The following is a 23,578-nucleotide window of genomic DNA, read 5'->3' on the forward strand; positions in this document are numbered from 1 at the left end:
CCTTTTAACAGAAAGAAATCTCATTCTACTTTTGAATATCCTCTGAACCACAAGTAACTCAGCAGTCGGAGAGCAAACTCCTTCGTTAGGATAACATGGTACTATGGAGGTCTTTAAATATGATATCATTATTCCAGTACTTGTATGTGAGGAGGAGGATTTTAACTTCGAGCCTGTAATAACAGGGAGCCAATGAGGAGCCAATATAGGAGAAATACACTCCCTCTAAAGATATTAACAGCTCATCATAAGTTTATAAAAGTCGATAAACAGAACAATAGTACATAACTGATATGGAAATATTACACCTGCTAGGAAGGTATGAGAGGGAAGCAAGTCTAAAGGTTCACAAGTCTATTTTCTTTTGTTTTAGTTAGAATTCATTCTTAAATTATATATGATATATACATAGTAAGCTTCTTTTCAGCTTCACAGTTTCATTCTAGTATTCCAGTGCAGTAATTTGTCATCATTTAAATGTACAAAAATAAATAAATAAATGAATGAATGCAGCCTGTAAACGATTGCCACTCGTTTACATATCTGGACCTCATTAATAGAACAATTATAATAAATGCGGCTTCTGATGTTTCATAAAAATCAGTGTCTGTATCATATTATGAACATGGGTACACTGTAGTTTAGTTTGTCAATGCAAAGATAATGGGCTCAGGTCGTCATTGTGATGCTTACCTCCTCCATTTCTGTAGCAGAGGTATGGAAACCTCCAGACATTGCCCAGGCCCACAGCATAGCCCACACTGGTGAGGACAAACTCAATCTGGTTTCCCCAGTTCCCTCTCCGGGAGTTTTCATCCTTCTTCACTGGCTCTCCTGGAACTGCTCCGTTCTACAACAAAGACACACAGAGAGATAGAGGTGACTTCAGGTGACACAGAAGCGAGTGTGTTCCTGAGATAGTGCTGCTGCAGCAGGTCCGGCAATTGCACCAGGCAAATGAAAAATCAAAAGGGGAAAAAACCCCATCTCATTTAGAAGCATGAATGGGAAATGGATGCTATGACAGAGAGAAGAATCCTGAGAGCCTCTTTTTTCTACTTTTTTAAAACTTATTTGGCCATCGGATTCAAATGGATTGAAAGGATTGTTAGCAATCATCTTGGAGTGCATGAGTTTAATTATTCACTGCTTGCACTCCCGCTCATGGAATATATTCTGTAAGCTACTATCTCGTCTACTGCAAAGTTTAACATAAACATAAGGTGGGTGCGCTGGAGCAAACAGGATGAGAAGTGAAATCAGTGCCTTAAGAACAGCCGATAAGCTTTCGGTCATGTCGTCCTGATTTGCAGCTTCTCCTCTTCCTCCACTCCCTCCCTGCATCCCTCCATCTGCTGGCATCAGATGGTCGTTCTCCCCTGACCTCCTCTATAACCTCAGCTGTGTCTGGCTGTGTGTCTGTCTGTGGGTGCACAGCAAGGTACTTGTGCTCTTTCAGTGTAATAAATGCTGCTAATTTAGGATGTACTTTATTTTAGTGAAATTTGAGCACTGCCAGAGATGCATTCCTTCACCTGCCTCGCTACGATCTACGAAGTCTTGGGGTTTTACATAGATTTGCCTTCATTCTGGTAATTCAGTTAGACCAGTGGTTCTTAACCTGGGTTCGATCGAACCCTAGGGGTTCGGTGAGTCGGTCTCAGGGGTTCGGCAGAGCCTCCGCCATGACATGCATGGCTCATTTTGTGCATCAGTAAAAAACATATCTATGTCTTGAATTTGAAAAAAATCCTATTTTATTTTTCACTAAAGAGGGGTTCAGTGAATACGCATATGAAACTGGTGAGGTTCGGTAACTCCAACAAGGTTAAGAACCACTGAGTTAGACAAAGGCTTGGTCAGTACAACAACACAAAACTATTAAAAAATTTTGCTAAGTTTTCAAGAGGTAAAATTTCTGTATTTATGTATGGTTCTGCTGGAGGTTTCCTTCTGTTAAAAGGGAGATTTTCCTTCCCGCTGCTGCCAAGGGCTTGCTCACAGTGAGTCGTCTGATCTTTGCTCTGTATTATTGTAGAGGGATTTGGTACTGTATATATATATGAATACAATTTTTTGAGAGATTTGTATGAGATTCATAATGTGAAATAAGTGGAAACTTTCTTTTTGATATTGACCTGACAAAGCATCATTTTCATACATTTAAGTTTTTTACCTTTGTGTTAAAAGCAAGATGGTTGGATGGACTATTACATTAGGATTTACTTTGCCAGTTTTTTATGAATTTTCCTTGTTTTAAGATGCTTTTATACAGCAGTCTGGTTCTGGCCAATATAAATATATGTCTTATAAGCTCTTGCAGTCTGCTGTATGAATGACACCATTCATTCATCTGGGCTCCCTGTGTTATCTATGTGCGGCAGAGGCTGCTCTCTGAGACTCGTTGCATGAATACCCTGGTATTTTCAATGCGATTGGCTTTGAATCTGACGAAAATGAGGAATACTGGTCATAAAAACACACCCCCTCAGTGCAGCAGCAAACTGGTAATTCTTCTGCAATGCCATAAAAGTTTAAAAATATATATTTTTATTTCTTAGATTTGCATGTTTGGTTTTAACATTACAAAAATATTTCAGGACACGATGTTCTGGAGAGAAAACTGTGCACAGACAAAGAACCACGAGCCTCACACTTCATGCTTCCAGAATATGGCGAGACATCTTGTTCATAAACAGAAAATTACAAATAGAATTCTTTTAAAGTCAGAAACAAAACAGCAACAACCGCACAAAACAAACAAACAGCTGTGCTATTTTCCCCAAAGCCCTGTAGTTTGTCTTTGAGTCTAGCTGTGCTTGCATGTTAGAAGAGCAAAACAAAGATCCTTTTTTTCCCCTAGCATCCTTGACCTTTCGTCGTGCTAGGCTAAAGGCTGCAGGTGGGACACACAGGAAGATCAGCAAACACAAGTGTCGTGGACAAGGAGCTGTTCGCAGTGAAAACCACGGCCACAGCGGCGTGCAAGTGGAAACCATCAGCGGTGGGCCTGCCAGCGCAGCGTGTCGCACATTATGACATCTCCGTCTGGAGTTGACTTTGGAAGGAAAAGAAACATGCGAGACAGCTGCGTGTTCTTGCTGTGCCTCTTGTACGTCTTTCCCTATTAGAAACCAGGTGTGGGCCTTTAGAAGATACACACAGGCACATGCACACGAACACAGGTTGACACACGCTGTGTGTCCGAGACCAGACAAACATGAGCAAGAGACAAAACACTAGGAATAGTACTGACCCCTAAATCTTAGGTGTCAGCTCTTCAAAAGTTCAACCTGATGTTTTAAGACAGGCACGCACGCACGCACGCACGCACGCGCGCGCGCACACACACACACACACACACACACACACACACGCACGCACGCACCTCTCTCACAGTGAATTTGAAGTTGAAAACAAGCAGTGGACATGAATCTTTTGAAAAACAGACACTGTGTCAGTGCAAAGTTCATACATTTAAAATGCAAAAATCATTATGTACTGTGAAAAACCTGATTATTCTTGTAGCAATAAAATACATTGGAATGAATTGGTATCCAATTAGGTCAGACCTTTTCTGGGAAACACACTTATTTGGTCACAGTCAGATGAGAAACCTGATACTGCTCTAACGTATGCCATATGCAAACGGACAGCCAGCAGTAGCTTAGCTTGGCTAACTTGCTGTAAACAGGAGAGACTGGGCGCATAAAAACAACATGCTTGGGATTAAATTTCAGAGTATTTGCAGCTATCTGAAACATGCAACCAGACCTGACTGGTTGCTTAGTAACACAACAGTATCATCAAGACAAGATTAAAGGTCACACCTAAAATCACTCTGAAGAAAAAGCAGGCAACTATTTAATCACAGGGAATAGTCCTCATCGATCAGACAGCAGGATAATTATGAGGCACCATCTTTCTTTTGCATCATGAGAAACTATTTTTCATGCAGCAGTCTCCATCCATCCAAGTCCACCAATTCATATAAAAGTTGTGGGAGCATTTATAGTTTTAACTGGGCAACTTGAACTTTTATATAGTGTACCTTTATCATTTTGAATATAAAACCCTCCCAAAAGTAACATTAAATGTCAGATGTCACCATCTTAAACTCTCAAAAGCTAAATTAACCATTTGAGAGCACTTAACATGTAGATGTTTAGAGGTTGGGCTTTAATAGCATACATTTTCCAGACTCGTTTGCTCATTTAGATGCAGTAAAGCCTCCTTCATCTGCTTTGTTGGGTCCTGTGGCTTGCTGGATTTGTCCAGAAATGGATGCCCAGCAGCAGCAATTGTTGGATTAACACTATGTGGAAAACACAACATTTGTTTGAAGATGTGGACGAGCAGACTGAGATACGTCACTTTAAAAGTGCTTTATCAGAAAACGTATAAGGCAAATGTATAGTGTTTGGAGATCATTGTTGGGCTTACTGAAGCTGACTTTAGGCTCATCTGTAGTAAAAAACAAAAGGTTTAACTACTTTATATACACACACATCTGTTTGCACTGCGCAAAAGCAACACTTTGTGTTTTTCATGACCCCCCTTGCTTCCTTGACTGACCCCAATATCTGTATCTTTCCATCCAGGTGTTGTAGCCTTCGGTCACTCAGTCAGATGCACAGATTCCGCTCTCTATTTCCCTCCACCCTTCCATGTCCCCATCATGCGCTTCCCTAGAACCATCTGGGCTTTATGTAAGACCCACGCGTGCCCTCTCCCCGTGGCTCTCCTTCTGTTTCGCTTTAAAATTCTCTCTCTTTCCAGGGTCTCTTTCGAGTGACGGTGACTTCACTGAGACTCATGACTGTATCATCTCAGTTGCTGCTTCGGTACTCCAAACTGCTCATAAAGACTTAAAATGAGAACCACTAAATTTTGTTCAGCTTAAATCAGTTCTTAAATCGTGTCACATTATGCTTCATATAATGAGTGCATTTCCTGACCAGGGTCACAAAGAGCGTGCTGTACCAGAAACCTCCTTGTGACTTTACTTTGGTTGAAAGCAGATTACTGTCGTCGCCCGCGCTGTATGTTGAAGACGCCGACTTGTCTGCAAACATTTGCCATTTACCCTCCGAGCCCTTGCTAAACTTCAAAAAGCGTGATGCAAACCAGAAATTGCCTTCAAAGAAAAGATAGTTGGCAACTTTTACTTTGAAAGTAAATAATTTCCATTTCTGTTTTCCAATGTACATTTTGAATTTTCACTTGGAAGCTTGCGAGCATCTGCAGACAAGTTATCATTTCCCATACAAACCACAGTTTGTAGTCAAACCAGTCACAGGGACGTTTTTGGTGCAGCACCTTCTGTGTAACTAATTTCACACTAGAGACTTCAAGTAATCTCCAGCAACCACTTGTCAACCGGTCTGGAAATATGCTTTTTTCTTAGTGACTGGTTGTTTGTCAGGCGCTCACTGACCTGATGTAGGCCTCCCTGAACATGGCTTTCACAATCGATTTCACAGCAACCAACAGCAAGCATTCACAACTGGTTGGGGAATACACATTTTCTATTGCAACTAGTGGTCAGTTGGTCACCAGCTGGGCTTTAAGCCTGTGTGACTGAGGCCCATTACTATCATTATGTCAAACAAAGAAGACAGGAAGTAGATCTGACTAAGAAACCAAGGGACGGTGAACGCTCATAGGCTAGTTACTTGTCAGCTACAAAGAAAAGCATAGCTGATTTATCCTCCTATTTGACTCTAATGTGGAACCAAAATTTACAACATCAGCATTGTGTTGTATTTATTAAGACATTAAACTATTGAGGGAACTGCAGAGTCCCATAGACTTCTGTACAACCTCATGTTATGTTTAAACCAGAGGTGTCTAAGACATTTCCATAATAGCTTCATTTTTACAGCCTTTGTTGTTAAAAAACAGAGACTACAAGAATAACAAATTATTATTCAGCCTCATTGAGGAAACTGACTCGTGGAGTTCAAAATATCTTAATGGAGTTTTATAGCAATAGTTTAATGAAACATAGACATACAAAAACATTATTTACATTTTTAAAAAAAAAAAGTAATCTACCCTTAAATATAAAAACTACCAAAAAAAGATGGCAACCAAACAGAAACTAAAATACAAAAATATATTTAAAAATGACTTTGAACCATTGACACACTGAACCTGTTAGACACATTCAGTAAAATATCAAATGACATCATTTGTGGCTGCACAACACAAGTTGCATCACTATCATTTTACTAAATGGTTTACTAAACAAGGTGACAGGAAGTGTGATTAGCTGAATGCTCTGCACCAGCACCAAATAAACAGAATAGATGGAGCTGGGGCAGGTTTGTACTTTTGCTTTCACAAGCTGAAATCAAGTATTGATTCAGCTTGTGTCTGATTCATTTCTGATTAGCCAGTGTTTAATTACATTCAGAGCCTGCTGCATATGGGCACTTAGCAGTAACAATACATCGATACTCGCAATATTACCATTAGTTACCTATTCTGCAAAAGTAATCTCACCAGTGGGACTCCAACATTTTGTCAAACTGCAGCTGACAAAATAAGACCATCTAACTCTTCTCTCCCAGAAGCTTAACTTGAAAAGACTGTCAGCTCAGTGCCTGAAATGTAAATGAAACGAGAACTGCTGATCTGCATTGTGCAGGCTTAGAATGGAAAGTGACATAAGGTGGAATCAGTGCGATTTACACAAACATGCGTAACTCTAAAGGCTTGCAGGTGTTCTGTGAAGAGAATAACTGCTCTCCAGTAGGACGGATGTATAGCCCTTCAAAAACTCACTAAGATGTTTTTCACAGCATGTCACATGTCTGCTGCAGGTAATGCTTTATCAAAAAAACAGAACAAAAAAAACATAGACGTGTAAATAAATGAAAAGCATGTTAGGATGTATCACATTCAACATCAGTGTCAAGTATCACCGCCTGCTCGTTTTGGAAACCCGTCATAAATATTAAATAAATGTAATAGACCTTATTGGTTTGTGTTCTCGCTGCAAAAGTAATTCAGTTTTATCCCGCCGCTGCACCTCTCCCCTCATGTGTTTCCTCTTGAAGTTGCTGTTGCTCATCCTCCCTCCTCTCACAGCCCACAGAGAGCACTTCAGCTTTGTGGACTATACACAATATCACACACACACATGCGTTTAAATGCACACACTGGGTCAATTTGACAGACAGCAGCACAAACCTTCAAACCGACATCTCCTGACAGCTGCAGCCATGTTTGTAAGAGATACTGTCCACTGGAGTGTGGCAAGAACAACAAAATTCCTTACAGCTTATGGAAACGCACATGCACGCGCACACGCACACAAAATTTACTTTGGCTTCTACAACCACAAATGTGGTTAGGACACTATGTTCTTAGAGCACAGTGTACTGGCGCTTCTCTTATTTTGAAAATTCCCTGTACTACTTCCATCTCTCTCACACACTTCAATAGTCACGGGGAGCACAGTGCTGGGCTCTGCAAAGACTTGATAATCTCTCCTAACAGAATGTGATTTGTTAATATCGTGCAACTGCTTACTGTGCGTGTCATTTCCTATCTGAAAGAAATGTATTTTTGAGACGTCTCCTGTAGAGCGATGGCATTTTACCGACAGTTCAGCGGTCTCACATGGGAAGCTGGTTCTCCATGCACATCTGCAAGTTCCATCCAGTGAAAGTTTAAATGGCTTCTTTAAGCAAATAGTTACATCCATGTTCATTTTAGAGACACCATCAGTTGTGTGATATGTATATTCAAGGACAGAAGTGGTTTAGTAAGAAAAACAATTCAACTAAATAGGATTTGATAATAATTTTTGTATGCCATAAACTGGAATCATCCTGCTAATAATTCATATGTGTATGACATGTAACAGCACTGTGGGGCGACTGTACCAAAGGTTTCCACAGTAAATGCAAAGCTCTTTACAGATGCCGTAATGTAGGTGAGTAACAACAGCTGTTAATTTCACACAGGCACTGATTAATCTGCCTTTTTGCACGTGGGGATGAGTTTACAATGTTTGTCCTGTTGCCTAATAACACTTGTAGTTTTGGGTGTGACCTGAATAAAAAACAGCCACAAATCGAGATTCATTTGTAACATAAAATGTCTTTTAAACGCTCATAGACGCTCGGGTTACTTATGTGTGATTGTAGATGTTGTGACCGGAATCTCTGTTTTCCTCTTATAAATCCAGATGTTACTATTCGTGGTTGTAGTTGTGCTCTGCAAATCATCCTCCAGCGCTTGAAAACACTACATGGGAGGGGAACTTTATGTTACAGTGTTAGAGCCCTACAGAAAGCACACATTCGTTGTGGTTACGCATGAAGGCATTAGGGGTGGGGGAAAAAAATCGATACTGTGTAGTATCGTGATATTTTGTTTGCTAATAATGTATCGATACAGGGACAGCAGAAATTGATATTTTGTTACAAAAAAAGTTTTTGTGGACTGGAACTCTGACTTCAGAGCATGTTGATCAGCTCCTTTTTGTGAGCAAGAATCCTGACATTCCTTCACTGTCCAAATGTGTTTAACTTGTTTTTTGGCAGCAATAAACATGACAGTTTACTTCTTTTAATTTAAGACATGTTTTATTTTAATTAAGTTTAAAACTTTTATTTAATGTAAAATTATATTTTGTTTTAATTTACTTTCAAATTCTTCAGTTGCTGAATGGGCTGCATAGTTATCATAAATTGCATAGTTCAGAATAGCTTTAATTGTACCAGATGGTTGCATTCAGTTAAGTTGGACTAGACTGTAATACAAACTGTTCAGTTTGTCAACAATAAAACTGACTGAAATGAGAGAAAGACTGAGTGTGAGACTTTGATATTAGATAAAATGAATATTGATAAAGTTTACCTTTATGTACAGAATCTGAATATCGCAAAATATTTTTAAATTTTGCAATAATATCGTATCGTGCGTTAAGTATCGTGATAATATCGTATCGTGGGATATATGGTGATTCCCACCTCTAGAAGGCATATTTCAAATGAAGACCTATCCTAGGTGCCGTTATTAGCCTTTTTAACGAAGCACTCATTGAAATAAATTGCCAGAACATCAGTCTGACTGCTTTTGTCCGTTCAAATCTCAAACAGATCTGAAGCAGTGGTAAAGATTGAGCTTTATTACAGCAGCCAGTGAAAGATGGCCTTTTTACATGAGGGCTTTGCCTTAATCAAACGTACCAGATAGTAGCTGTGATTATTTTACTTACTTTATTTGTTTGTGACCATTTTTGGTCACCATTTCATTACATACTGTCATATATGTGAGAGAAAACCCACACAGGATCCAATATATAATTAGCATGTGCACACTCATGCTGCTGTATTATGTACGTAGATGCTACTTTGTGATATCCAGGTGTTATTATTAAAACAGACCTTGTTGTTTCGTGAAACTTCAGCTATTTTAAATTCAAATTGGGTCAGTTAGTTCTTAATACCTCATTTGGGTTTGTGAACTTGAAGTGGAACTGGATAAGGGAGAAAAATAAATGTGACAGATAAAGGAAATGGAGACTGGGAATAGGTCTGTCTAAATCAGTGTGCATATGTGGGTTGATTAAAAAAAATGTCAAGGTTTTCTCCTAATCCAGTTAAAACTGTATAGATTAAATTTATCATTAGCGTTACAGTCACTGACTCACCAATCTGGATTCGACCAGCAGTGCAAAGAGAAATAAAATAGCTGTTATTATAAACATAAATTGTATGTAGTTTTTGCAGGTTTAGTGTAAATAAGAGGCACAGCTAATGTTAAAGTGTCCTTTGACCTGTCATTGTGAGTTCTGTGTTTAAATTCAATCAAGGAGGTAAGCAGCCAGTCTGCAGTACAGCCATGTTGCATCATTATATGATGAAATGGTGAGTAAGAAAAGAATGGCTGTGATAAATCATAACAGACAGATACAAAGAATAACGAGGCTTCAAGGTGGATGAACATTCATGTAAACAAAATCGCCTTAATCAAGTGTAATCATTTTCAATTTTATAACCGTGGAGGGTTTGAATACAGACTGTAGGCTGGATACTTTCAGGTGACCTGGTGAATATCGTGCACTTAGTTTCATCAGAGTTTAAAACAGCTTTTGTCTGATGAAAAGATTTCTGAAATATACTGTATCATAAGCAGACTGTACATGTGCTGATCAAGGAAGGAGCCAGTGGCATATAAAATAGTGTAATCTACATAAAAATGTACATTACAGTTTTGGGTGGCAGAGATAATATTGTTTGTCTACAGAGTAAATAAAAGAGGTCGAAGAAACGATCCTTCTGGAACATCTACAAATGCTTTAGCTATTTGCTTTACCTGAAGAGGGTTTGCTTAGTCGATGATTTTTACTCAATCAGGGAGAGAAACTTTTATTATACCTCAAAATGCAATGAAAACACATTTTCTTGTTTCTGGAGATAAAAGTGAAAATTAGACCACATAACTGTCTCACACACTATTTGTCAAATCGGTAGTCAGGTGTATTTTGTGTGCAATCTCACAAGCAGCTCCAAATGTAACACCAGATCTCTAAATCACTAGTCTTGTATTTTGGGCACTATGTAGAGCTTTCAGTTAAAGAGGACCTCTAGCACCAGAATGGCTTTTTGATGTCGGTACTTCTCTAGCACCAGAATAACTCACTCAGTCTCTTGAAATTAAAAGCAAAGGTCAAATGTCATTCAAAGAGGAAAACTAGAGAAAGTATTCAGTATATTCATGACCATATAAATTCTATGAGAAATCAAAGGCTATTAAATGTTAAAAGAATAACTCTTCAAGAAGGATTTAACAGTATATTCTGTTCCTTCCCATCAGTTCATTGTGCTTTTCATTCAATCTTCTTTTACATTTAAATCATTGTACAAATTTTTTGCATACCTATGTTAGTTCAAGAAGATCATGCTCAATCCCAGCAGATCAACAGCTTATATGTAAATGCTGGCCAACACCACCTGGGGCCTCAGCCGATTCCATCTGTGCATCCTATTTTAGTCTTACAACAAACATGCTGCTTAAGATACTTCAGTATGTATATAGTTCCTGCCCCACTGCAATCCACTTTGCAACCCAACATGTTGCTCACCATTTTACATATACATTCCTGATACTACTAGTGAAATAAAATGTCAACACCAGTTCTAGGTGATTAGGGAAGAAACATTATCATTTTCCCAGACTGTCCTTCAGCCAGTAATCAGGGCCCTGGTGTTTGATTGTGGCACATGTAATCTCTCTCACTCCACCTATGCAGAAGCTTAGTAAACATGTCTGTCTGCAGTGACTCAATCCAATTGGTTATTATGGTACAAAAAGCCTACCGGATCCCCCCGCAAAAACAGTCTGCTCAAAGCTCTCTTTATGAGTGGGCTGTGAGGTGAGAGTAATAGGCCTAAAGACACTGCAGACCGTGGCTTCTCAACCTGCTACCATTGGGGCCACATACCAAAGAATCCCACTGGGCAGGGACTGAATAAATTCCGCTCCATGGCTGATTAATTGAAACCAATGGATGGGGTGTTGGGAGAAGGAGAGAGGAGGATGAGAGAAAACCAAGCACTGTCAGATGAACGGTGGATAGATGGCTGCCCAGAAGCTAGGGTCACCTACAGGTTACGTTGCTGAGTGTCTTTCATAAGGTCAGGCATCTCTATTTCACTTTTAAAAAGTGCTGATGTATTAACATTCAGCTTTGCTTCCAGGTGCACATATTTAGGAGTGACACGTTCACAAGTGAATGAAATTAAGCACAGTATAGATTAAGAGGAGTGTATCAAAATATCACAACAGCTAGTCAAAGAGTATGAGCAATGGCATAGTTAAAGCCTAACCTACTACAGCCTGTCCAGAAATGCTATATAGAAAAATAAAAAGGAAACCTCCTTTCATGATCTACAAAGCAAGTGCTTGGCCGATCAGTAGGAAGCTCTAAATGCATGTTACTCTTCCCAAAATACATTAAACATGAGATCTCAGTGATTAAGCTGGTTAGCGATAGATTGATTTGAGGTGTCATTTGGTAGGCATTTCTACAGCACTGAAAACCCATTAGAAAGTGTCTTGACAATTCTGCTGAACATACCTGGATAAATTTAAAGCATCAGCATGCTTCTTTTCAGTTTCACAACTGTTTCCAAGTTTCCAACAAATAATGTGAGAAAGGAAGAATGTCTGTGGGATTTTTTTGTAATTCTTTGCAATTCTGAAATATGTACAACCAAGTACAACACCATAAATATGTGGTAATCAGTGTTGGTCAAGTTACTTGAAAAAAGTAATCAGTAACTAATTACTGATTACTTCCCCCAAAAAGTAATCCCGTTACTTTACTGATTACTTATTTTCAAAAGTAATTAATTACTTAGTTACTTAGTTACTTTTTAAAAACACGATTTACAACCTGAATAGGTGATAAAGCGATAGATCTTTCAGCCCAATTCTACTTTTTCTGCATAATCCATCATACAAAATGTAATCAAATGGAAAAGTCTCTTTTTAAAACTTTTATAGTTTTATTAATTTTAATCTTTTAACTTTATGCATCAAGCAAAAATTTAATTATATGCAACATTCTCTGACTGGAAGAAATTTGTTTAATATTTAAACCTATTTTCTGCACATTCCAGCACATAAAATTTTTTTTTTTTTTGTGTTTACACTCACTCTTTCAAATAGATGCAAGTAAAACACAGCAGAAAATAAATAAAATCAAAGACTCAGCGGTCCTGTTGCTCTATTTTCACCTGTACAGCAGGAGTTGGGTAGGCGGAGGTTTACCCTGGTGCAGGTGTGCCGCAGCGGTCAGTGGAAGGATACGGCAGTTTCTCTGTGAATTTTCCATTACGTCATAGCGCACTCGGAGCTTGCTTGGAAGTTTAGGGGTTTTTTTCGCTGTAAAAAGATGTTTTCTTCCCACGCACAATGCTAATGGACACTAATGTTTTTGTCACTTTTTATGGAATCAAACTCAAAGTAAGGTCAGTACTTCCACGCTTTAAACGCTGCACGCTCATACTCTCTCCCGCACTCCATATATGATCCATTGTTGATCTGCACACAGCTGTTGTCACGAACGTCGCACTCGCTTACGTCACTGTCGTGAGACATTCTTGCAAAAAAATCACGGTTTTAGTAACGCAGTAACGCAGCGTTCCTACGGGAAAGTAACGGTAATCTAATTACCGTTTTTGCAATAGTAATCCCTTACTTTACTAGTTACTTGAAAAAAGTAATCGGATTACAGTAACGCGTTACAAGTAACGCGTTACTGCCCATCTCTGGTGGTAATGCTGCCCATAAGTATGTGCCATCATCTTCCACTTGCTGTCTCTACCCAGTATATCCAATTTCTGAAGAATCAGGTTGGCAGATTGTCCACAGTATTCCACTCTCACACAGTCCAACATGACACTGACCTGTTTTAGAAATGTCTTTTTTAGCTGCAGCAGACATTTACATTCTCACATGAATCGGTTTAGAGAGGTCTCTTTTTTAGTTTACCTTTCTCGAGTCATTTACACCCCCACCCCCCAAAAAACAAACAAAAAAACCCAAAACTGTTTCTCTCTGACGTGAGGTAATGATATTTGGAGATCAATTCTGCTTCAAACATATTACAAAGTATAAGACGGTGTGTGCAGTTGCTCAGTGTGTCAAAGAAAAGACACCGTAAATCCTCAGGTTACTCTGGAAGGCGTTTGTGAAATGGTTTGCTTGCTAAAACAACAACAACCAAGTCAGCCACTTGGTGATTGGTCAGTTGATTGGTAAGATGATATCTAGTGAACTGCGTGAATAGAACCACAAAGTAGAACCATGTGGCTGTTTAAAAAAACAAGACCAGCAAGTACAAATCTGTACTCAGTGGCTTTGGGAGAAGCTTGGCTGCTTCTCCCAAAGACAAGAACTAACAGACTTAAAAACTCCTTTGTCCCACACGCCATCAAACTGTTTAACTCCTCTCTGGAGGGAAGAGGGAGGGGAAACAGGAGGACAAAGGAGGGGGGAACAACTAAGCTGTAGTGCCTCTTCACCTCACTGTGCAATACCTTTTGTGCAATACTTTTGTAAATAGTCAACAGTGCAATAGACCTCAATACTTGAAATGTGCAATTCACTTGTATTTTTTATTTTTTATTCCTATTTATTCTATTTATCCCCTTCGTATATTTTATTTATATTGTCTCTGTATGTATATATATATATATATATATATATATATATATATATATATATATATATATATATATATATATATATATATATATATATATATATATATATATAATATTCTGTAACTCTGTAACTTCTGTCGGTGCTGTGCTTTTTTGGAAATCGAATTTCCCAGAGGAACCCACCCGAGGGATTAATAAAGTTCTATCTAATCTAATCTAATCTGTACTCAAAAGCACAAACTCTAACAAAAAGCAGTGTTTAGTCTATCAAAGTAAAACCTGGATATTACTAAAAATAATCTTTTTGGGAACCTATTTTACCCTTACATTATTTCAACTGTTTACCCTAAAGCTCAAATTGATTAGCCACTCTTGTATTAAACAACTCACATGCGTAGCTCATTGAAAACTGAAAAGGACCTCCACGTTTAAACATCCGGACTATGTCATTCACCTCCTTACCTTGAGATACGTTTTCATGGTGGGGGAACTTGGAAAAGCAGCATGAGCCCCTCAAACGCTCCCAACGTTCTTGTGAATGGCCAACTTCTCTACCTCTGTGATACTTATAGAACTAAACTTACCATGCTGGAATCCCCAAATGGCTTCCCTGGGGGACAAGGAAGGTGAGGGGGGGCTAGATGTGTTGACATCTTTATAAGTATGGTGGGGGCTGGGTCTAAGAAGGGGCAAGGAAGATGGGTGTGGTCAGCACAAAGGTTAGTGCACTGTCATTATGACTGACTGCACGAGTTTCTAAAAGTGAATGCTAGTGGACCTTTATATTTTCATTTATGTGCCGCACATTAATATTACACATGTATGTAGTCAGTACAGGTGATGTGCTCAGAGAGTTTTATTTCAGGAAGGAGGACGGAAATAAACACCAACTCTCCGACTGTCTCCACATTTTCAGCCCTGTTTGTGTATCTCAGCCACATGCCGATGCATGTAAATACCATGAAAATTTTGCGTGACCATTACCATCTCACGCAAAGCCCTGATCTGTTGAGACAGTCTGTTTTACGGTCCATTATTTGTGAATATGGGATGACAGTACCTTGTCAAGACATTGTGAGGATAATCTCCCAATCCAAATCAGAAATAGGCTGTTCTCTAATAAAACAATAGTATTACATGAGCTGAGTGAAGGAGAGAGATGGGAAGAGGCAGACTGAAATAGAGTCGCATAGCGAGAGCTCTCTGAGAGGATAGAATGACAGAAAGGGAAAAGGAAAAGAGGGGTGATATGCGCAGACAGGAAGGCAAGTCTAGCAGGGGCTGCTGTAGCCATGTGCACCTACACACTCCTGCCGCTACCCTTCACCCATACCCACACCCCTCCCTTGCTTGTTCACTCATTTGCTTAACAAGTTCATTTGTGCATAGGACTTCATCGGGCATGGCTGTCAAGTGATGCGCGAGACTGGCCTGCGGAACTGTTGGCCCTTGCAAGCTGTTCACCTGCATCCATCTCGCCCCCATACACCCCCACACGCACATGTAGGGACACACATCCTTATGCAAGAACACAGACATGGCATCCAGTGATGCCAGTAGTGTGAGTAAACAGTGTGTTCAAGTCGGAGTGTTTACTACAACTTGGGCTGCAGGGCAGTATTGTTTTTGGCTTGCGTTGCTGAAATGATTCCCAAACAGTGAAAATTCACACATGGCTACACTTATCTTATATTTCTTTGATTTAAATTTGAATACCTTTGGATTTTGAGAGTTTATGATGGGCTTATTTCTTTACAGAGTTCACTAAACAACATTTGGTCAGTTGAAAATTCACAGATGATGGTTTAGGGCTTCGTAACCCTGTTGAGTCACCTGAAGTAGAGTTATTTGTGACATTGGTGATACCTGCCATACATTTGCTTAGGGTTGTACTGTTTGATATACTGTAGACTACATTTAAAGACAGTTTTTAAACAGCCACAATAGAAGATCCATGTATTGTTCTTCTAGATTAACCTAAAATTCAAATAAAGCAAAGAGATTTTAAAAGTAGAAAGCTAATGGAAAAAAGGGGGTCAGTTATTCCTAGTCAACATTTTATGCCACTTGAATTTCCTGTTAAGCAAATCAAAATTTATTTCTGACATATTTAGTTGATTTTTGGCGACTTATCATTTTGTGCCATCACTGATGGATGCATCGCTGACATTTATCTGCTTTTCTTCCTCCTTTTCAAAAGCAAACGCTCATCAAAATGCCGGGGCCAATCTTGTTCCGTCTCTCTTATTTGCTCTTGTTTTCCATCATTGCTTTGGCCCTCTTCACTTGAGGCAGAATTAACAAGCATTATCTCAATAGAGTCGCCCTCAATCCTCGAACAGCACAGCAAGTGTGCTGCTTCAACAAGAGTGTGCATGGACAAAATCACACACGCACACACTTATGCAGCCTCAACAAGCATTATCAGCCCCAAACCCTCCTGTGTTTCCTTGCTAACACGGTGAACATGCTGCCTCAACGAGCCCCATCATCAGCTCTTTTCTCCCCTGGTTTTTGCTTCCTACAAATCCATGACAAAGCTGATGAATAAGCCTCATCAGCCTTTTCTCCTCAGCCCATTTCAGAGTTTTGCTTGAAACTTGCTCTTCTTTCTGCAAGTTGCAGTGCAACGTAATGTAAATGTGAAGCATGTAGGTTACAGCAATGCACCTTCCACTGCTGAACAATGTGGGCTTTTGCAGTAAATACATAATTTAGTTCTGATTTCTTTTCTTCTTCTTTTTTTTTTGCACATTTTCTCACACTTGCATGTTTCAGATCGTTGAACAAATTTTAATGTTAGACAAATATAACTTGTGTAAATATAAAATACAGGTTTGACAAACGTGAGATGAGCCTTTGTGTTCTTTTTGGTCAGCATTAGGGTTCGTGTTTTTTTTTTTTGTTTTTTTTTTTTTAAATCATCTCAGCCATTGATGCCATTTTTTCCCCCAATCTCTGTCTTATTATTGAATTATAAACACTGCCAATAACTTGAGTTCTTTAGATGTTGTTCTGGGTTCTTTATGACCTCCTGGATGAGTCAGGAGTCACTTTCACAGTAATTGTGTAGGCCACTCATAAGATTCACCACTGTTCCAGGTTTTCTCCATTTATGGGTAATGGTTTGGTTTAGAAATGGCTTTTTAACCCTTTCTAGACTGATAGATGCTGATGACTTTATTTCTTATTTGTTCTCAAGTCTCTTTAGATCCTGGCGTGATGTGTTGCCTTTTGTGAATCTTTAGACTACTTCCACTTCGTCTGTTTATGTGATTTGTTGATTCAGCAGGTCTGACAGTATTGTCTCCTGATTATTACTCCTGATTGGGACTTTCTTTAAGTCTATGTACTTCCTTTATTAGTTGTTCCTGATCAGCTCTGAGTCAAATACCCAGACAAATCCCCCTCCCAAAAAAACAGTAACAAGTCCTTCATTATTCTTTTTCACTTCTCTTTAAGTATGAGTACGACGTTATGAAATATCATAACCTCCACCTCCCCATTTATGTGTTCCCTCATCGGCGTAACTTTGTGCTGAACATTCGGGGGGGGGGGTAGTAGGGGTTCAGTAGTCTGAAGCATTGCTTAATCTGATGCTTTATACTTTTACTACTATCGATATAATAATGAACTTTTTCACTCAGTTTTGTAAAAAGCTGCCAAAAAAATGTATGTCAATATACTGAGAATTTATATCTTTAGATGCATTTAGATAGATACATTTGTAAAAATCCCTATAGCAACATTACAGCCTAACCATTAACAAAGAAAAAGGCACCACTACAGTGTGATTTGGAATATAAAGTTGTCACACTGACATTTAACTTTAGTAAGGGCGTAATTATACCTACAGAGAAAATTGAAACATTGTTCTTCAGCTGTTATCCAAAAGATATTGTTTTATTGTTTTAGTCTATGGAGGGAAGAGTTGCACCAGCTGAGAATGGAAGCACATGTGGTCTGAATAGGAATTAAATATGCGCTGCAACTCCTGCAGCCACCGACTTGCTGTTTTGTAAGTTATTTTGAAGAAAGAAGAATGACTGTCTGGACAACCCAAATTGATGCAACACAGAAGAGGGTAACTAATGTTGGAGTGTTTTTTGTTGGTGGAAAGGCTATGATTCTTAATTACTTTAGAAATGACTAATAAATAAGGAGGCATCTGGATGAATTTACAGATAACTGTAATCTTATCTCAAATGAATTATAGAGCCGTTTGACTAACGGCTATTGAATAGTGCAACTTAAGGATGGGTGATTCTGCCCAACATACGGTAGTTGTTGTAATAACCAGCCAATCAGGACTGTGGGAAAGAAATAAATGCTTATGAGGAATACGTAGGGAGGCACATCCCACAGTGAGACATCAAAACAAATGCCTTTCAAAATTAAAAAAATAAGACCAAGCTAAACTGTAAAAAGTCCTAGGATGTTGCATCACATATGTGGCAAATATACTTGATATATGGACACATTAAACTGGACGTCCAATTTCTTAACATACCAAAGATTGTCCTGGACAGAGATGCTGGCAGCAAATGCTAAATAAATACAAACTTCTAACTCTACCATGTTGCCTGTGTGGTATTTTAGAGAGCATTTGTTAATCAGCTGCATGTGAAGCAGTAAAAGCGCTGCATAAGTCTGATTCTCAGCCTGACAGACTGTAAAAGCATCCGTCACTGTTAACTAATTATCACAGCAGTCGAGATGAAAAGGAGCTTCCATCCTAATTCCCCAGAATGACAAAATTAACGGTAGTACCTGATTAGCCTGAGACTGACTTTAACCAAAAAAGGCAGATTTTCCCCACAATGATCCAGTTAATTCCAGTTTGTATTAAAAACTTGCATGAACCTGAATAAATCAGTGGTCACCACAGTGTTGTACAGTCCAAGGTCAAGGGCTTCTATGGCTTCCTGAAAATGTGACCATGTGGACCAATATAATGATAATTAGTCAAAATCAATGAATTCAAACACAAAAGGTACAAAAACCCCACAAACATCTTTTAGATTCAGTCTCTATTTTTTTGGCCTAAAATCAAAGGCCAACGATAAATATCAATGCTACCATAGGACAAAAAAAGATTTATGTCAATCCCAATGGCTAAAACCCCCAGGTTGAAAGGTGCTGACCAGTGACATTAAAAGCTTCAGGCTTTTTCACCCTTGCCATGACCCCAACATTCCTGAATAGGGTGTTTTTGGAAGAAGATGGTAACTCTAGCAGGGCTAACTTGAGCAGGGCTAACTGACCCACCTATACACACATTTTGCTCCCTACCCTTTATTAAAAATGGTCAAGAGTGCATTTTCACATTTGAGCCCCTTTCATCTATCCATCAATACTATTTATAACAACTTTAAGGATGATAATAAAAGATCACTTGAACTGACAGTATGTCTACGACATGGCATGACGTCGACAAGTTTTCACAAAGCAGGAGGGAAAAAAACCTGACCACTTTTAGAGATAGAATTAGATAATAAGATAATAACTACAACAAAATGATCTGTGTTTAAGCTACCTTATGGTCCGGCCCCCTAGGTCAAAGCCTGCTTCCACCTTTCCTTTTGCCTCAAGCCCAAACCCTGTCATTTTAGGTATCTCTGGCATGTGAAACACATTCTAGAAAAAGTCTTCCCAGAGTTTCTTATTTCAGCGGTTTGGCTTCTGTGAGCAAAACTTTGGGTTTTATGACACACAAATCATTGCAAATACATCTTGTAATGTTTGAGCCTTGTGCATATTAAGTAAGGTACATAAGAAAGAAATATTATTTTCCCCCTTTTTCAACAAATTTTCAAAAGAAATTCCAAAATTGCCATATAATTTGTACCACAGGAGTTTGCATGGAGGGACAAAGTATTTAGCTGTAGAATCAGGGGCGAACAAGCTAGTGTTGCCCCAGAGACAGATGACCCTAGTGGCGTCAGGAAAGGAATCCGGTGTAAAAATCTGTGCTAAATCAAATATATGGAGGCTTTTCCTGTGGCAGCCCTATGGGAAATGGAAGGTTAGGTAAGGAAGCAGGACGTGGAGCAACAGTTTTCTGACCGTCGCCGTTTTAATGTTATTTTTTGTTGTAACATAAAGGGAATATAAACGGAGCTCCCACCAGAGGCATTTGTTTTGTACCTTTCGATTTGTATGGAAAATAAATGTTTTGCCCCTTTTTTCCTTCGCCTCGTTTTTTGCTACCGGAAGGCATCCAAGCGACTTAACAAGAGCACGAGTCAGAAACTTTACGTTCTGCAGAAGCGGCAAAGGAGGACCGAAGGTTGCCGCTATACAAACTTTGAAACTCTGTGGCACTAAACACTAAGGAGAAGCTATTACACTAAATTTTACATTCATGAGTCAAATTGAAGTCAAAGCACAAACTTGTAGTAAATTAATGTGGTGCATTTTCCATTGTTATACCTCTCGGACCTGTCTTTCCCATGTGATGTTTTGTGTAATGTATGTATGGCCGGAGGGTAAGATGGCGCCGCCATTGCGTGCAATAGGTCGGCAGCCTTATAAAATTTCCCCTTGTGGGACTAATAAAGGTATATCATATCAAATCAAATCAAATTTAAAAAAAAAAAAGCATTTCATTTTTAAGCAAAGAAACAAACAAAAAATGAATCTATTGTGTGAATTTATATATCTCAGCATGAAAACTGGACTTGCACGTTAAAACAGCTGAGCAATAACAATTCCCCACAGTTCTCTATCCCTCCCATCAGTTACACAGCTCTCCTTTTAGCAAGCCAATCACTTACTATCCATCATTAATTCTTCTATTCTTCTGTTGAACCATGCATGTATCATCAGTTTGCTGTGTGTGATGCAGTATGAGGCTGTGCTTCTGCAAAGCAGCTGTGAGCCCGGAAGCCCAACTTAGTGAAGTCAGAATGAGACCGAAGGTTAGAGCCACCACAGGGAGATGGACAAGGGGCACACGCACACATACATTTTTTTTAAATTTGTTTCAGCCTCTCTCGTTTCTCGCTTCCACATGTGTCTGTTCCCTTACTCGCTAAGCCTTGGTGCGGTGATTGAACACGGCTACTTTGCACTTACGCTCCATAAACTGCAACACCTGCCCCCAGATGGGCAGAGTTTCTCTTTCTGTGTGTGTGTGTGTTCATGTGTGGGCCCCTGCTGGCTTCCTACGCTAGATGTAATGTACTGAACTGTATTAGCAGCAACCATAACATTATATGTGACATCCAAAGATGTTTCACAGTTGATTCCATTCCAATATGGTTCTTAATTCCTGATAATGTTTATTTTTCCAATACTGTGGCCAAAAAAAAAAAAAAAAAAAAAAATCCGTTTGTGATGTTTAAGCTAAAAGGGTTGTTTTAGAACATCAACTGGCACTAAAACCGTGACCGCCTGCAGGGCAGACAGGCTAAATATGTCGACGTACGCCCGTGAAGGCAGACATAAACAGAAAAGGTCGGTGTTGGAGTGCAGCAGCGCTGGATGAATGCCTCCACAGTGGAAGAACTTTTCTGCACAACAGCGCTTCTTGTCAAAGCACTGTGTGAAAATCTGCAAAGCAACAATCTGGGTCAGCTGTTGAAGCTATAAATGCACTCTGAGTTATGAAAATCTGAAACAAAAAAAGTTAAGAGACTCAAAAGCCTCAAAAAAAGTTGCCTTTGAGTAATGTGATTACATGCAACTTTGCTATACAAGTCTAATGTAAAATGGTAAATTTGACAGAATTTATCAGATGAAATTTACTTGATTAGCACGCGCATATATATATATATATATATATATATATATATATATATATATATATATATATATATATATATATATATATATATATATATATATATATATATATATATATATATATATATATATAATTGATTGCTAAAGTAACGACAGGCTGAATCACTTTCTCAAAACAATATGAAGTCAAAGCTATGACAGAGCACTCAGAGCCATTTTCGGGATATGGAAATAGTTTCTGATCTATCTCATCTCTTCTTTCACTAGGATGTGTGTCAAGACCAATCACAAGCACTCACTTAGCAATTACCAGATCCATCTTAACTTCTTATTATTGCAATTATTAGTCAAGCGTGCCTTGAAATCACACAAGACCTCAGCGGTAGATCGTACTTGCCGTGTTGGGACAATAGTCTATGAGGAAGGACGTGACCCGTGTAATGACAGCGGAAATGAAGGAGCACAGTTTTGATCGAAGCTGGGCAGCCACGCTACTTTTGAGACAGGATATTGGATGATTTTAGAAAATGGAGAAGTATTTGAAGACTGTGATAACGATAAGGAAAATGGCAAGGGCTGTGCCAGAACAGAACTCTTTTTTTTTTCCTACATGCAGACTGTCTGGAAGTGAGGAAATCCAACGACACTGGTTTCAGTCACGAGTTTGACTAAAAGGCACCTGGACAAAAAAAAAGAAAAAAAGAAAAAAGGAAAGCCAAATAAAATCAATGGTGCCGTTGGATGAATGTTAGGTTTGAAATCAAATATTCAAATAAAGCTCATGTAACCCATTTTTAAAAAATGTAACTTTAAATTAAAAGGAGTATTATTTTTTTTCCTTTTTAAAACAAAAGCTATAACCTTTAAGTTAACTAAAATACTTTGCCAGCCTATTGTTCCACTTTACTGTTTGTACACATGTAAGAGCAGCTCAGTTCTTCTCATACCGATGCTCTTAAAGGCCACTGAGTAGGGGATTGCAGTTGGTTAAACCATTTACTGTTATGTATGATCTCACTGGTGTCATGCCCACGGTGCATCACTCTTTTCTCTCCTGTGTCAGAAATGCCCTGTTCTGTCTTTACCACATAATTAGTGTTAGAGTGGGTGGATGTCACATCACATGATTCATTCATCGAGTCACTGCCCTTCAACATGACTGACAACAGGTCAGAATAACAAACTATAGCAAAGATGAATATAATCTCTGGGATGCACTACTTACTCTTCTCCTCTCAGATTGGACAGAGGTGAGAGGACGGTTGGATTACATAGTTACCTACGAGTACCTGTTGAGATTACCTAGTTAACATGCAAACTTCAGTAAATATGTCTGTAACACAATCCACAGATGCCTTTGCCAAATTTAGCAGATGTTATTTGTTTCATATTCTGATCGTGTCACACTGTGTGTGTGTGTGTGTGTCTCTGTCTGTCTGTCTGTCTGTCTGTCTGTCTGTCTCATGAACTTTATCAGCTCAGCCAGCACTTGAATCTTTCCACAGTAAGCAGCTCAGACAGTACCGGCACAGAGATTTCCCTCAAACCTCCTGATTATATCCTTCACCTCTAGGGGAAAAAAAAGCAATGACTAGTAGAAAACTGACACATAATTTATATTAAAAAGCCAACTACTCTCT

The 23,578-nt window shown here is 38.9% G+C and overlaps 1 protein-coding gene across 4 annotated transcripts in view; it reads right to left on the reverse strand.

The window, feature by feature from the left end:
• Positions 1–23,578, reverse strand: part of slc6a9 (solute carrier family 6 member 9) — an 87,297-nt gene that overhangs the window by 27,240 nt on the left and 36,479 nt on the right. For all 4 annotated transcript variants that reach the window (XM_082512632.1, XM_082512630.1, XM_082512631.1 and 1 more), the window contains one exon: positions 694–850. In XM_082512632.1, the coding sequence (XP_082368758.1) occupies positions 694–850 (157 nt within the window). The remainder of the gene's footprint in view (positions 1–693; positions 851–23,578) is intronic.

This window comes from Aulonocara stuartgranti (assembly GCF_965226115.1).
Source record: "Aulonocara stuartgranti genome assembly, chromosome: 18".
In the NCBI taxonomy this organism is placed as follows: domain Eukaryota; kingdom Metazoa; phylum Chordata; class Actinopteri; order Cichliformes; family Cichlidae; genus Aulonocara; species Aulonocara stuartgranti.